Source organism: Vidua chalybeata, chromosome 10 (genome assembly GCF_026979565.1).
Source record: "Vidua chalybeata isolate OUT-0048 chromosome 10, bVidCha1 merged haplotype, whole genome shotgun sequence".
In the NCBI taxonomy this organism is placed as follows: Eukaryota; Metazoa; Chordata; class Aves; order Passeriformes; family Viduidae; genus Vidua; species Vidua chalybeata.
Window position 1 is genome coordinate 21,243,435 of NC_071539.1, and position 13,046 is coordinate 21,256,480.

The window sequence follows — 13,046 nt, forward strand, 5'->3', positions numbered from 1 at the left end:
CTCTTCCTCCCGGCGCCGGGCGGGATGCGGGAAGAGGCGGGAAGAGGCGGGAAGAGCCGTGAGGGGGATCCCGCCCCCCCCCGCCCGCGCCGAGGGGCCGCCCGCGGCGGCGGGAGCGGCGCGTGCGCGGGGCGGGGCCTGGCGGCGGCCGCGCCGTGCGAGGGTCCGGCGGGGCGGGGGGTCCCGCCCGCTTCCCCCCGGCCCTGCGTCCGTCCCTCCGTCCCCGCGGAGCGATGGTGCCGCGGCGCCGGGAGCCCGGCGGGGGGCGGCGGGGCCGGCCCCGTGAGGCGGCGGGGGAGGCGGGCGCGGGGCCGCGGCGGGGCCGGCGGGTGCGGGGCCCGCGCCGCCATCTCCTCCGCCTCCTGCCGCCGCCGCTGCTGCTGCTGTTGGTGCTGCCCGGCGGCGTCCAGGGCCAGCCCGGCCCCGGCCCGCATGCCCCGGACTGGCCCCCCAGCGGCCCCGGGCCCAGCCTCAGCATCTACCTGAGCGAGGAGGAGGTGCGGCAGCTGATCGGTGAGTGCGCCCGGGGGCCACCCGGGGCCCGGCGGCGGTGCGGGGCTGAGGTGGGGGGTGTCCGGGCGCTCAGGAGGGGCCGAGGGGAGTTCTCTGGGCTGGGATGGAAGTTTGGAGGCTGGAAAAGGATGGGGCGCTGTGGGACTGGACTGGGAATGATGGGCGTTAGCAGGAGCGGAGGTGGTTGTGGGGATCCAGGAGGGAATTGGGGTGTCTATGGGAATGTTGGGAGGGAAGCAGATCTCGGATGCTGGAACGAGTGGAGAGGCTGTGAGTGGGGATGAAGGACCTCCAGCTCCTGAGAGGATGGGGGTCTGTGGGTCTCGGATGGGAATGGGTGAATCCAGAGATCTGTGTGGGTTCTGTGGGAGTGGCTGCGAACGGGGATGAAGGACCTGGGGCTCGGGAGGGTGGGGGGCTGAGGCACTGGGGTGGGGATGGTGGTGTCAGCAGGACCAGGGGTTTGCTGTGGGGTCCAGGAGATGGGGGATGTCTGTGAGACTCCTGCAAGGGACACAGATTGGGGGTGCAGAGGAGGATGAAAAGGGTCGTGAGCGCGGATGAAGGACCTGGCGCTCAGGAGAGGATGGAGAACTATGGGACTGGGGTGGGGATGGGTGATCCCAGGGATCTGTGGGTTTTGTAGCGCTGGGGTCATGGTGAGAATAGACGAGTCAAAGGGGTCTCTCTGCTGCTTTGTGTGTGTGTGGTTAGGGGAAGAAAAGGCTTCACCCTTATGGCGAGGGGCTCCCCAGACTGGAGCAACTGGGGATGGTGTCCTGTGGGAGCAGGGTAAGCCCTGGAAGAGGTGAGCTCAGGCCCATGACTTAATTAGCCAGGCAAGCGACATGCAGAGGGCAGAGAGGAGACCTGGCAATAATTGGGTGTTTGTGTGAAAGGAATCTTAATTTCTAGGCAGGCTGACAATTGCTGTGCAAGGACTTGGAGGCAGTTCCTGAAGTCCCCCATCTGGCTCGCTGTGGAAGGCTTTCACAGGAGCTCTGTGCTTGGAGAGTCTGACTTAAACAAAGATTTGTTTTCTGTAGGCTTTGGCTTGCATAGGCTCTTGTTTAGAGTTGGTGGCTGGAGTCTCAAAACAAATCTGTTGGTGTCCCCAGTGATTTGTTTTTCCCAAGTGCCTTGTATCTCTGCAAGCTGGAAAACTGGCCGTGCAAGACTTTATTTGCATCAAATGGACAAAATAAAAATATCTCCAGTTAATTTGCGCTCTGTGAGCACACAGCTGACCCAAGTCAGGGGATCTGAGGACTGAAGAACACTGTAAACATTTTTCCCTCATGGTTTGCCCTGGTGATCAGTGTCCTGCTGTTGTCATTTGTACATGGCACGTGCTTGCTGACAGATACTCTGGTACAGATAGAGGGTGAAAATGTCTGGCTTTCTGGTGAGCTGGGATTCTGAATGAGTAGTTAATCTTGGGAGTACTGAATGGTAAGGTTTGAGCTCTCCCCTGTCTAGTGCCTGAAGTCTCTGTTAGTTGGATTTGTTCAGGCTTCCATGGCCCACTGGCATAATTATTCATCATGAAGTAGCAACTGAGGAGGCAAGATGTGCTGTTGCTATTTTTAAGCTAGATTTCGTCCTCTAGCCTCCCTTACGTGTGTCTATTACTACATGGCTGAAGGCACTTACTACTCAGCTGTCTGTAGCTGGTTTATATCACTTTTAGTATCTGACATGAATGATCTGTTCTGCCTCTGTGACCCCAGAGACTTGGATAAATTGGAATCTAATGTGGAGGTGAACTGGGACTTCCTTCAGTTAGTGGGGTTCAGATCACTGGAAATCTGTTGCAAACTAAACTTCCACGATCTAAATTGTGCTGTTGGCATGAGCAGATTTAATTTTAGGGGTATCTCTGCATGTGCTCTTGGCTGTAGGTGAGGTGTAGTTTAGGGAGGCATTTAGACACAGGCCAATTTATCAATAACTTCAAGTATTCCTCTGGCAGAAGAAAATCCAGAGGGACAGACAGTTTTGTTGCAGGTGTTCATGATTCTGAAAACAAACCCAGCTTTTCATATGTTCCATTTTGTAGTATCTGATTGGGGTTTATACAATCAAGTTCATGGTTTAAGGCCTCGAACTGATGTGTGAACTTGCAAAGAGCAGTGAGGGGGTTCGGCTTCTGGAACTTCCCTGAGAAAAGCTGTGGGTCAGCTGATGCTGGGATAGTCATGAGGGATAGGAAAATGAGGTTGCTTGTGAAGTGAAGTGTTAAGTTCAGTGAAGCTGCTAATAGAAACTGGATTCTTTCATCTTTTGTCTCTAAACAATCTCGTCCCTGCTATGTGGTGTTTGTCTTGCTGTGGCTGAACAGAAACTCTCTGATTTTCTGCTCATAAACCCAAATGTTATGTGGGATTACTACAGTTACTACAGCCCATGCTGCTTTCATGCTTCTAAATATCACCCCTATACATATTTAGGTGACAAATTTGATTAGGAATAAATGTAAGCACACATGTGGTTGCTGAATCAGTCACAGACAGCGATGCAGAGCTGGAGCATCCCCGGGGTCTGGTGGAAACTCTGCCTATATCCCCACGTGGTCTCTCCATCAGCCAGGCTGACACGGTTCACTGGAGTGTCTGGTGCTGCTGCTTTCCCCAAACTCGGAGTTCTGTGTCTTGCAGAACCATGGTTGAGTTTTAATCAGGTTGTGGCTCTTGTAAGTGAAATAGGAACTTGTTGCAGATTATTTGTGGCTGCTGTTCTTTGTGGCATGGAGGAAGGACAGCTACGGTGATTTACAGTGAAAACTGCCTGCTTCTTTCCTGTGTGCTCACGCCAGATTTCCACTGTCGGGCTGTGGAATTCTGACCATTCTGCCTTAGGAGGAATTGTTTTGTAGTCTTCAGGACTTTATGTAGAAGAAAACTAGAGGAAACTGGCTCGTCTTGTTGTGTGAGGTGGATTTTTATTTCGAAACACTGTGGAGTTCTCAGGCTCTGAAAGTAGGACTTGCTATATGGCAGGCATATGGTGTCTCTGTCAGAAATATCTCTTGCCATTCCCATGGAAAATATTCCCAGCCATCCAGACAACAAGCCTTTGGGAAAAATAATCTGTGGTTTTCACATAGCTGAATGTGTCAGATTCCATTTACACCAGGCAGGATTCGGCACTAGAGGGGATGGAGTAGGAAGGAGTTAGCTGAGGGGACTTGGCTGAGATGACTCCAGTGATGGCAGCAGGAGGCAGAGGTGTCAGAGTGAGAGCAGTGATGAGGTACAGGATGGAGGGGGAGCTGGGGAGGAGGAAAGGAAGTGCTGCTTTTTGGGGAGAAACATCCAGAGCACCACAACCATTTTAGGGGTGTCTGTGAACTCTCTTGGCACCATCATCTGTAGCTTTTTAGAGCTGGTTCATCTGGAGAACCTTTCTTGGGCCTGTGCTTAGACCTGAAGAAAGTTTCGTTAGTCTTACATAGTGACTGAACAGGTGTTGGAACACCACCTGATCCTATGCCTTTTTCCAGTGGTGCTGAACATGCAGGTGGTGTGAAGTTAGTGATGAGTTACTCTGTAGGAGGTCTCTACTTGATTTAGTGACTTTCATTCCAGTTTTCCCATGAAGTCAGAATGTGGTGTTTGCCTCCTGTTGAAATGCTCCATTGTTCTGCTTTTCAAAGGATCCTGGGATATGAAGGCTGGCATATCCCTGTTTTGCAGGTACCAATCTAAGGTTTAGAGAATAAGGTGGAAAATACTCATTATTATAATATTCAATAGCTCGCTTTAGTAATTAAGGATTGGATCTAGTCTGTTTCAGAACACGATGTTATTTGGCAGTTTGTGCATTCCTGGTTTAGACTGTGAGTTCCCAGCAGTTCAGAGCTCAGCTTCACAGGTTCTACCCTCTGATTCTGAGGATCAGAATCAATAGCTGCCTGTGAAAACTTGGCTTAAGCAGCTCTCCTGGCATTGCATGCTGTTCTTTTGCAGCATTCATGGCAGCAGTAAGGTACTTAAGCAGTGAGGACAACCCTTTCTGTCCCTGCAGGGTTTTTTTTTGGAGACTACGTTCCTTTCAGCTGTGAAATTTGTCTTGTGGATAGCCCTTCTGTCACATGGCTCTGGGTCTTTTTAGAAGTCTGGTCTGGATGTTAACTGAGACTTTAGTCCCATGGGGGGAAAATACCACCACATTATTGTGTAACTAAGGGCTATCATAATGCATATACACGGGGGGCTAAATTAGAATTGCAGGGGAATTTTAAAGTCAGAAGTCCTACAATGTTTACATTGAGTTTCCAAATTTAGTGTTCTCTGGCCTAGTTTCTTCTGAGCAATCACTGAATGCTGTCTGTTGTTTGTTTTATATTTGCACTCACTCAATTACAGAGTTAAATTAATTTCACTTATGTGACTTGCACTTATGTGTTCTAGAATTTCATTAAAAGCCATTGTGCAGTTAACTAAAATGAGTTGTCTGGCTGCAAGATGCAACATTGATGCAAAATCTATTACAGCCCAGGGTTGTTTGTTTGGTTTTTAAATTGAGATGGTGACTCACAGGGTGGTTGAGGTTGGCAGGGACCTCTGGAGGTCATCTGGTCCCACCCCTTGCTCAAGCTGGGCCACCCAGAGCTGCTTGTCCAGCACACATCCAGGAGCTTTTGAACATCTCAGAGGATGGAGACTTCACCACTTCTGCGGGCAGCCTGTGCCAGTGCTCAGGCAACCTCACTGTATAAGTTTTTCTTGCTGTTCAGGCAGACCCTCCTGTGTTTCAGTTTGTGCCTGATTTTTGGATCTTCTCACTGGGCACTGGTGGGAAGAACCTGCTACCATCCTCTCTGCACACACCTTTGAATATTTATATACATTGATGAGATCCCCCTGAGCCAGCGCTCCTCCAGGCTGAACAGCTCCAGCTTTCTCAGTGTCTTCTCCTGGAAAAGGTATTACAGTTCCTTTAATTCTCTTTCAGGTCCTTCACTGAACCCTCTCATGTAGCTCTGTGGCTCTTCTCTTGGAAGCCCAGTGCTCCAGGTGTGCCTTCACCAGGGCTGAGCAGAGTCCTGGGAAATTACAGGCCAAATGCAATTTTGTATGTTAGAAATGGAGTCTAAGCATCATCTTACTGCACCAGATGATGTTAATTGTCTTCATTTTATACTGTGAAACATCTTTGTTGATGTCATTGTTTTGGGGAGTTGGTTACAGACAGGAGTTCCCATCAAAAGTGATTTATGGTACTTGCATAGCATCTATAGTGGCTGGAAATCCTCTTGTTCCTTTTTTGCCTGATTGTTATGAAAGGGAGCTGAAAGTATCTATTCTTTGTGATTCTTGAAAAGCTTCAGGGCCTTGTTAAAATCCCACTCAGCCTGCCTTGAACAGTATCACAGCCTGGAGCACCACCAGGCAGCCAGTGCTGTGCTCTGAGCGAGGGTTGTTAGCAGCACCCAAGACCATTTTCCATGGGAGTTGGGAAACTCACAGGTACTCGAAAAAATGCAGCAAAGAGCCTCTGAGGTTGCAGGAGGATGAAGGAGATGTTCCCCAAGGAGCAGACACTTGAGTAGCCCAAGGTATAGAAGCAGATGCATTTGTGGTACATGAGTTACAGTTCAAGGTCAGGTTCTCTTGTATATGTATTCTGAAATCTTCGTTTCATAGCTTTTAAGTGCTTGGCTCTGAAGAACAGAAGGTTTTTGCAGGCTGTACTTTTGCAGTGTTTCACATGCCTGTCTTTGCAGGAGTACATCATCTCACTTCATAGCACCAGTAGAAAGGGAAGATTGACATAGGTGCACACCTGGATGGAAGGTGTACTTCTAATCCTGACAGACACCACACACTGAAACAAAACTGAACAGCTGAAAATGTTCTGATACATCCAGCGAAGTGCAAGTGCTCTTTTTAGGATAACAAATCTGTTACCTCACTCTCTAAAGCCCTTCAGCCTACTGACAGTCTGTGATGGGTGTGCAGTAGCCAGTGGGTTTGGGGTTGTGGGTGGGTGTTACCCAGCCTGCTCTAGAGCTGTGGGGCTGGGGACAGGCAGATGTTCAGGGCTGTGCAGCAGCAGCAGCAGGTCATGACAAGTTCTCTGCAGCAGCCTGTGTTCCTTCTGGAGCCTGGGTGTCTGTCTGATTTACCTGTGTTCATTCTGGAGTCTGCCATTGTGCCTGGGTGTCTGTCTGTCTGATTTACCTGTGTTCATTCTGGAGTCTGCCATTGTGCCTGGGTGTCTGTCTGTCTGGTTGACCCAGTACCATGGTTCGCATCCATACTGAGGCTTCTGAGAACGAGCTGCAGTTGGGGCTCCTCTGTCCTTTTCCATTCTGTTACCTCCCCTTTAGCTTACACAGTTCTAATAACAGTGTATGGTCATTTCTTTGGAGATGTGTGAAATCATACAATCCACTGCAATATTGGTAATTCTTGCAAACCTGCAGAAGAATAAGCTTGTAAAAGCTTGAAATAGCCAGTGGAAGACCTTCCTCATAGAGGAGGCAGCTTCTGGCCTGGATTAGGATTGCTTTGAAACCATATTCTGTGATGCCACTAAGGTGGAAGTCTGTGAAATAAACTTCAGTCCTTGCATGTGTTGATCTGATCAGCATTGCTGAGGTGGGTGGTTGATTTCTGAATCCTGGGTGCTGGGAGCTCTGTCTCAATCCTGCCTGGAGAAGGCTCTTTCCTTTTGGAAATTGGTGTTCAGGTGGGACTGTAAGGGCAGAGTGTGGCTGGACTGCCTTGTGCAGCTCTGTCTGTGCTCAGGCCTGGGAGGAAACAGCCATTTCAGCTCCCCAGAGGCCAAGGTCTGTCTAGTGATAAATGTTTGTGGCTCTTGTAACATTTGTTGTCAGGGACTTGGAAGAAACCTGACCTCTGAAAGCTGTCCTGGTGGTGGTGAGGGAAAAATTCCCGAAGCTGCATTCCTCACCCCTATGACTTTACACCTGCATTCTGTTTGGCAGCATCCTATTTATCACTGCTGATTGTTTGGTCTCTTTCTCCCTCCAGTGCACAGACAGAATGGAAACGAAAGAGAGGAAATGGAGGCACAGCTCCCTGCATGCATGAGAAAAGCCAGCAAGAAAGGCTCAGGATACTGAGAGGAAGGCAGGGTCCGAAACTGCTCCTAAACACCACCTGCGCAGAGGCAAATAAAGGAGATAGGGATCGTGTTCACAGGCACCAAAAATCCCAGGGTGGTGTTTTCCTGAGAGTGGGAGCTGTGGAGGCAGCTGTACTGTACACTCTGGGTATTTTAAAGGATGAAGCCTTGCGTTTTTCTCCTCCCCTTCTGCTATTCACAGTTTTGTTTGGATACTGGAAAAGCTGAATTAATGAGACTAATTCCAAATGTGTTGATTCACGGTTGTGCTGAGCTCTAGTGAAATGACTTGATGACTAATTCCTACCTGAAACTATCCAGACTGGAATATCACAGAGGCTCCTACTTTTCCTTGCAGTGGATGGGTGTTTAGTCAGAGTTACTCCTCTGTACTTTAGTGTGCAGGATTCAATCGTACTCGAGGTCTCAACTGTGAGAGCAGGGAGTGCAAGCTGAAGTGTGTTTAATGAGTTGTGCCTGGTGAATTGAGTTCTTTTCCCTTTTTCCCTCGGAATGGCAGCAGCACCAGCAGCTCCCATGTTGGGATGAATGATGAATGCTAACACTCTCTGCAAATGCCTTGTGGTGGCACAAAGGGCGCGATGGCAGAGGCTTCAAAGGCATTATTCCTCTTCCATCGCTGCCTTTGTCCTTCTTTCAAGCGGATAACTCACATATTTGCACTGACTGCTCCAGAGAGCTGGGAGCAGAAGCAGCAGCATGAAACTAATGTGATGCTTTAGAATTTCCCTGCCACTTACTGGGTGTTGAATAGCTGTAATTAAATTAAGCAGTATATTGATTTCAGCACGCTGCTTGGGAAAGAAAGAGCAGAGCGGGAGCACAGGCATGGGAGCTGCTGCTTGGGAGGCTTGGAAAGCTAGAGCAGGCTGATAAACTAGTGGTGGTTACTCTCTCCAATCTATTTGGGCCTTTATGAAATAAGTTGATGCCCTTGCAGAGTAATTCCTATAAAGAATTCCTATAATAAAAGAAAAAAATACTAAGCTCAGTAGGTTTAGAGATGGCCACAGGAGTGAGCAGACCTGGCTTAGTTTGTTTAGAGCTTGGTTTTGTGTTAAACTATCTGTGACACTCTGATGAAAGTGTTCAAAGCATCTCAAAAGATGTGGACAGTCCAACATCCCTTCAGCAATCCTGTGGGGCACAGAACCAGGAGTACAGACTTCAAGGCTGAGAAACTTTTATTCCATCTTCAATGTCATACAAAAAATAAAACAATACAAATGTTATAATTCACACCATTACAAACAAAACCCAACTATTTCTTAATTACGATACACTATAAACATTTCTTAACCTATCAACTGTTACCACACTATAAATACCTTAAAATCAATAATCTAAAATTACTTCTCATAAATCCTACTACAATATCTTTCACAGTTCTGTTTCTCTAAAATATCTAATCTTTTTTACAAAACCACCTTTTAAAACTTATTTCTAATTCTATTTCTCTCTCAACAATGTCTATCCTATTCCATAACATTTCTAAATCAACATTTCTTATCTCAAAATTTACATGCAAATACACACTGTACGAACCTTTTATCAAACTTTAAAAACTTTCTATAAATCCATTTCCCACATGATGCACTGAGGGAGGGGGTGTGTCTTTTCTTCCTAATTAATATTAAATTTATTTGCACTCTGTCAGGTACTCATTACTGGAATAGCCATGGCACTGGCCCAGACACTGTTCTGCAGGTGACTTAGGTTCTTGTCTACAGTGATAACTAAATCAACATGGGTGCATTGCTATAACTAAATGAAATAAAAGTAAAATGGCACAATTTCTCTGGGTAGGTGACACTGAAACACCACAAACATGTTATTCACGAGCCCAAATGACACCTGGCATACCTCTGTGAGGTGATGGTGTTCTAGCTGGGAAGATGACAGCAGCTCCCTTCCAAAGCTTTGGGGTGCTACTGAGCATTTGATCAGAGGTTTTATTTTGAGGGCTGCTGTGCTCCTGGCAACTGCAGTTCATGAGGAGGGAACCTTTTGGTTTTCCATTCTCAGAGTTTGCTTTCATTCTAATTCAAAAGGAGCATCAAACTTCATATTACAGTAATGATGGGATTTGCCATAGCTGCTAAGTTAAATTTTTATTTCATAAGTACACCTAAGAATAAAGTTCTTTTGTATTTTTCCCTGAAGTTAGATTTATTTTTCTGTATTACTGAATTTCCGTTCAGTTTCTTCGAACCTGTGCCATTCCTATTCCCACTTGTCCCATTTCCCCTTGCCCTCTGTATAAGCCCTTGCCACTAATTTCCCTCTGCCTTCAAGTACCCATTTTGTGCATCTCTGCTGCATTTTTCCTTTGGAATCAGTGCTTCAGGTAACTCATGTGCACCATCCTGCCTATTAACAGCAACATGACTGCTGTTTTGGTGAGTTTTCTAGGTTTTCTTTTTTTCTTGCAATGGCCAAATTTCATTTAGAAAGGTCTTCTTAGGAGTAGAGTCCACTTGCATTTTGCTCTGAGGTGAGATACAAGGTTTTGGTTTGGGTTTTTTTTCCCTGGCCCTTTTAAGAAGGGTCATTTAACTATTTCTACAGTGATCTTTATATCCTACCTAGCAGAAAAGTGGAGATATTTTTTTCTTTAGGCGAAGGTGAGAAGAACAGGCAGGTGGTTGAAATGTAGTTGTTGCTGTTCAGAGACAAATAAAGGGTAAGCAGGTGGGTCATAAGAACAATAAATATCTTCTATTTAGTCTGATCTGGTTAAATATTGATTGTACTTCAGCAGGTGGCATCTCCTAGGGGAGCTTCTTCCTATGGAAGTGAAGAAGTCCTCCCTCTGACTTTCCAAAAGGCCTTTCAGTGGAAAAAATCCCATTTGCCTGGGGTGTTGAATTTGCAAATTGTATTTAACAGAATCAATGAGGTGAATTGGGGGTTAACTGCCTGTGAAGATTCACAAGGACTTAATGAGAGCTCTCAGCTAAGAGTTTTTCTCCCGTTTGCTGGATGTTGGGAAGCTTCCTGCTAAGATTTCCTGCCAGGGAGTCTTGGTCCTGCCTTGGTTTTCAAGGATGCATTAATTGCCTCGAAGTTATGTTGGGTATTTCCTCAAATTGAATGCCTTGCACCCGTTGTATTCCCCCTCCAGCTCATGAGAAATTAACTCTGCCCAGGTAGCAAATAACCACAGCCCACGTTCCCTCTGCTGCTGCTCCTTGGAATTGGGTGAGCTTGCAGAGGTGTGAGTATTGCTGAGTTTGTGCTGCTCCTTTGTCTTTAGCTTGACGCTGATCACCATCCTTTGACAGTCCCTGGTGCCCTGTTAGGAGACTGAAAAGCTGCTTCTTCATCATCTCCATATTGCTGAAGGTTTAACTTGCTTTTGCCCTGTTTTATTTTTCATCAGTCATCTTTTCCACAGACTGCCAACGTGTAAGGTGTTTAAAAACAAGTATTTCAGCCCAAAATCCTGACCAACAACTCTGACAGACTGTAGCTCTGTGGAAAGCTTAAGTAAAAATGCAGGTGTCAGTTACTTGTTTTATTAAAGCAAAGTTCACTTTGTTGTATACACTGGATATGCACAAATTTGATGTAAGTAGTTTTTTGTGTGTCAGTATTTTCAGAGGCTTAGTATTGCGTTCCCAGTAGTTTCCTATTTTCTAAACTAAATCGATCCATGTGGATCAGTTTGCATTTTTATCCTTGTATCTTTGAATTCCCAGCTGTAGTTTCAGCCCTGGGCAAAGCTGATTGTAGAATTAATTAAGTGCATTCAAACTAATAAGACTTGCTCTGGGAATGTGTTCTTTCTACCCTGAAAAAAAAAAAAAGGAAGTTTCAATAGTCAAGAGCTGATTTTTAATTCTGCAGTCACATTTCATTTTTCTGTGTTTGGGCTGTGTTTTCCAGTGGACATTTGCAGAACCTGCTGCAAAACCAGCAAAGTTTAGCATTTAAAATCAATGTTTCAGACTTAGGGTGCACTTCAAATGAAAGGAAAATTGAAGTAAAAAGAAGCTGCCTTTTCCAGCAAGGTTAAGTTGTCCAGTGCTGGGAGAATCCAGTGTGTTTATCCAGTGTGTTTATGGGATGAGCAAGCTTGGGAGGGGGTTGATGTTAGAAGGCTGTTGAACCTTGGGGTTTGTACTCTGTCACATGAGTGATCATCCTGGCATGGAGAATTCTGCTGTGGCCAGAGGACTGACCCAGATGAGCAGCTCAGGAGCAGAGGCCTCATTCTCTGGAGTACATAATAGAACAAATAAAATATTTATATAAAGATCATAACTCACTGAACTGGGTAAATCTTCCCTTTAATTGGTTTCAGTGGCTGTGAGTCAGGATCAGGAGTGGCTCTGCTCTGGGTGGGCTGTGGTGGTTTGATGTCACACTGCAGAGATTTCTCAGCTGCTGATGAAGAAACTCTCTTAAATTATAGACTAGAGCATTAAGAAAACAACCCCCAATTTCAGTAATTTCTCTGCTGGGGAGCCACTGGACAGATAATTGTCAAGCTATTGTTCCAGACTGCTTTTAATAAAATGCTACTTTTTGCAATATTCTAGCACTAATCTAATAGGGAACTCTTGCATCGCACACTAATTTTGGATCTCTCCATTTAAGACAAAATCTGCTAGAATTATGTTATGGATATATGAAGTGATTTAGTAATGAAGTGTAACCCCAGGTAAGAGACTCTTAAACACTGCTGTCACCTCTAAGAAGAACATGTTAGTACGGGTGCATGTAGCAGGATAGATTTGCTTCATAAAAATAAAATCCAATTTTCCCATGGTGGCAGAGGCAAGTTTCTTTTGTATATTGTGCTTAAAATGAAAAAAAAAAAAAAAAAAAAGAGTTCAAGCTAGACTGCATTTGCACAAGGACATTTGAAAGGAAGTTTTTTGTTAGGCTGCTAGACTGACATGATTCAATTTTGTCATGAACACAAGGGCTGCCCAGCATCCTTGGCATCTAGGAATGAAAGTTGGCCTCTCCCCTTCCTTTCTGAGCTTCTTCAGATGCTTTGTTATGTTAAACAGTGCAAAGAATGACAGACTTTCTCTGTGCTGCTGCTTAAATTTACCTTTTTGTTTGCCTTCAACTTTAATTTATTCTTTCAAGTCTGTGCCCAAGGTACAAAGATGGGGAAGTTAATAATGAGATTGAGAGGTTGCCTGGGTAAAAGGTTGGTGGTTTTGCCTTGAAATCCAGCAGAGTATTGCTCTGAACTGATTTTCATGTCTGTTGGTGTAGGTTAGTCAAGTCCAAGTAAGGAGAAACCAGATCCTTCCGTGCTGTGCCTTGTCTGCATATGGACTTGTTTAGGGAGCTTTGCCAAAGCAAAGCTGCAGCCCAGCTTTTCAAACTGGTCAGCATTGATCACCAATATTCTGCTTAAACCAACAGAAGCTGCTTTTCCTCCTCAGCATTTTGTG

General features: G+C 46.0%; 1 protein-coding gene across 1 annotated transcript in view; it reads left to right on the top strand.

The window, feature by feature from the left end:
- The first annotated feature begins 218 nt into the window (after positions 1–218).
- RYK (receptor like tyrosine kinase) overlaps positions 219–13,046 on the top strand; it is a 55,315-nt gene continuing 42,487 nt past the window's right edge. Inside the window, exon 1 of the mRNA XM_053951429.1 lies at positions 219–513. Coding sequence (XP_053807404.1) covers positions 234–513 — 280 coding nt within the window. The 5' untranslated portion in view covers positions 219–233. The remainder of the gene's footprint in view (positions 514–13,046) is intronic.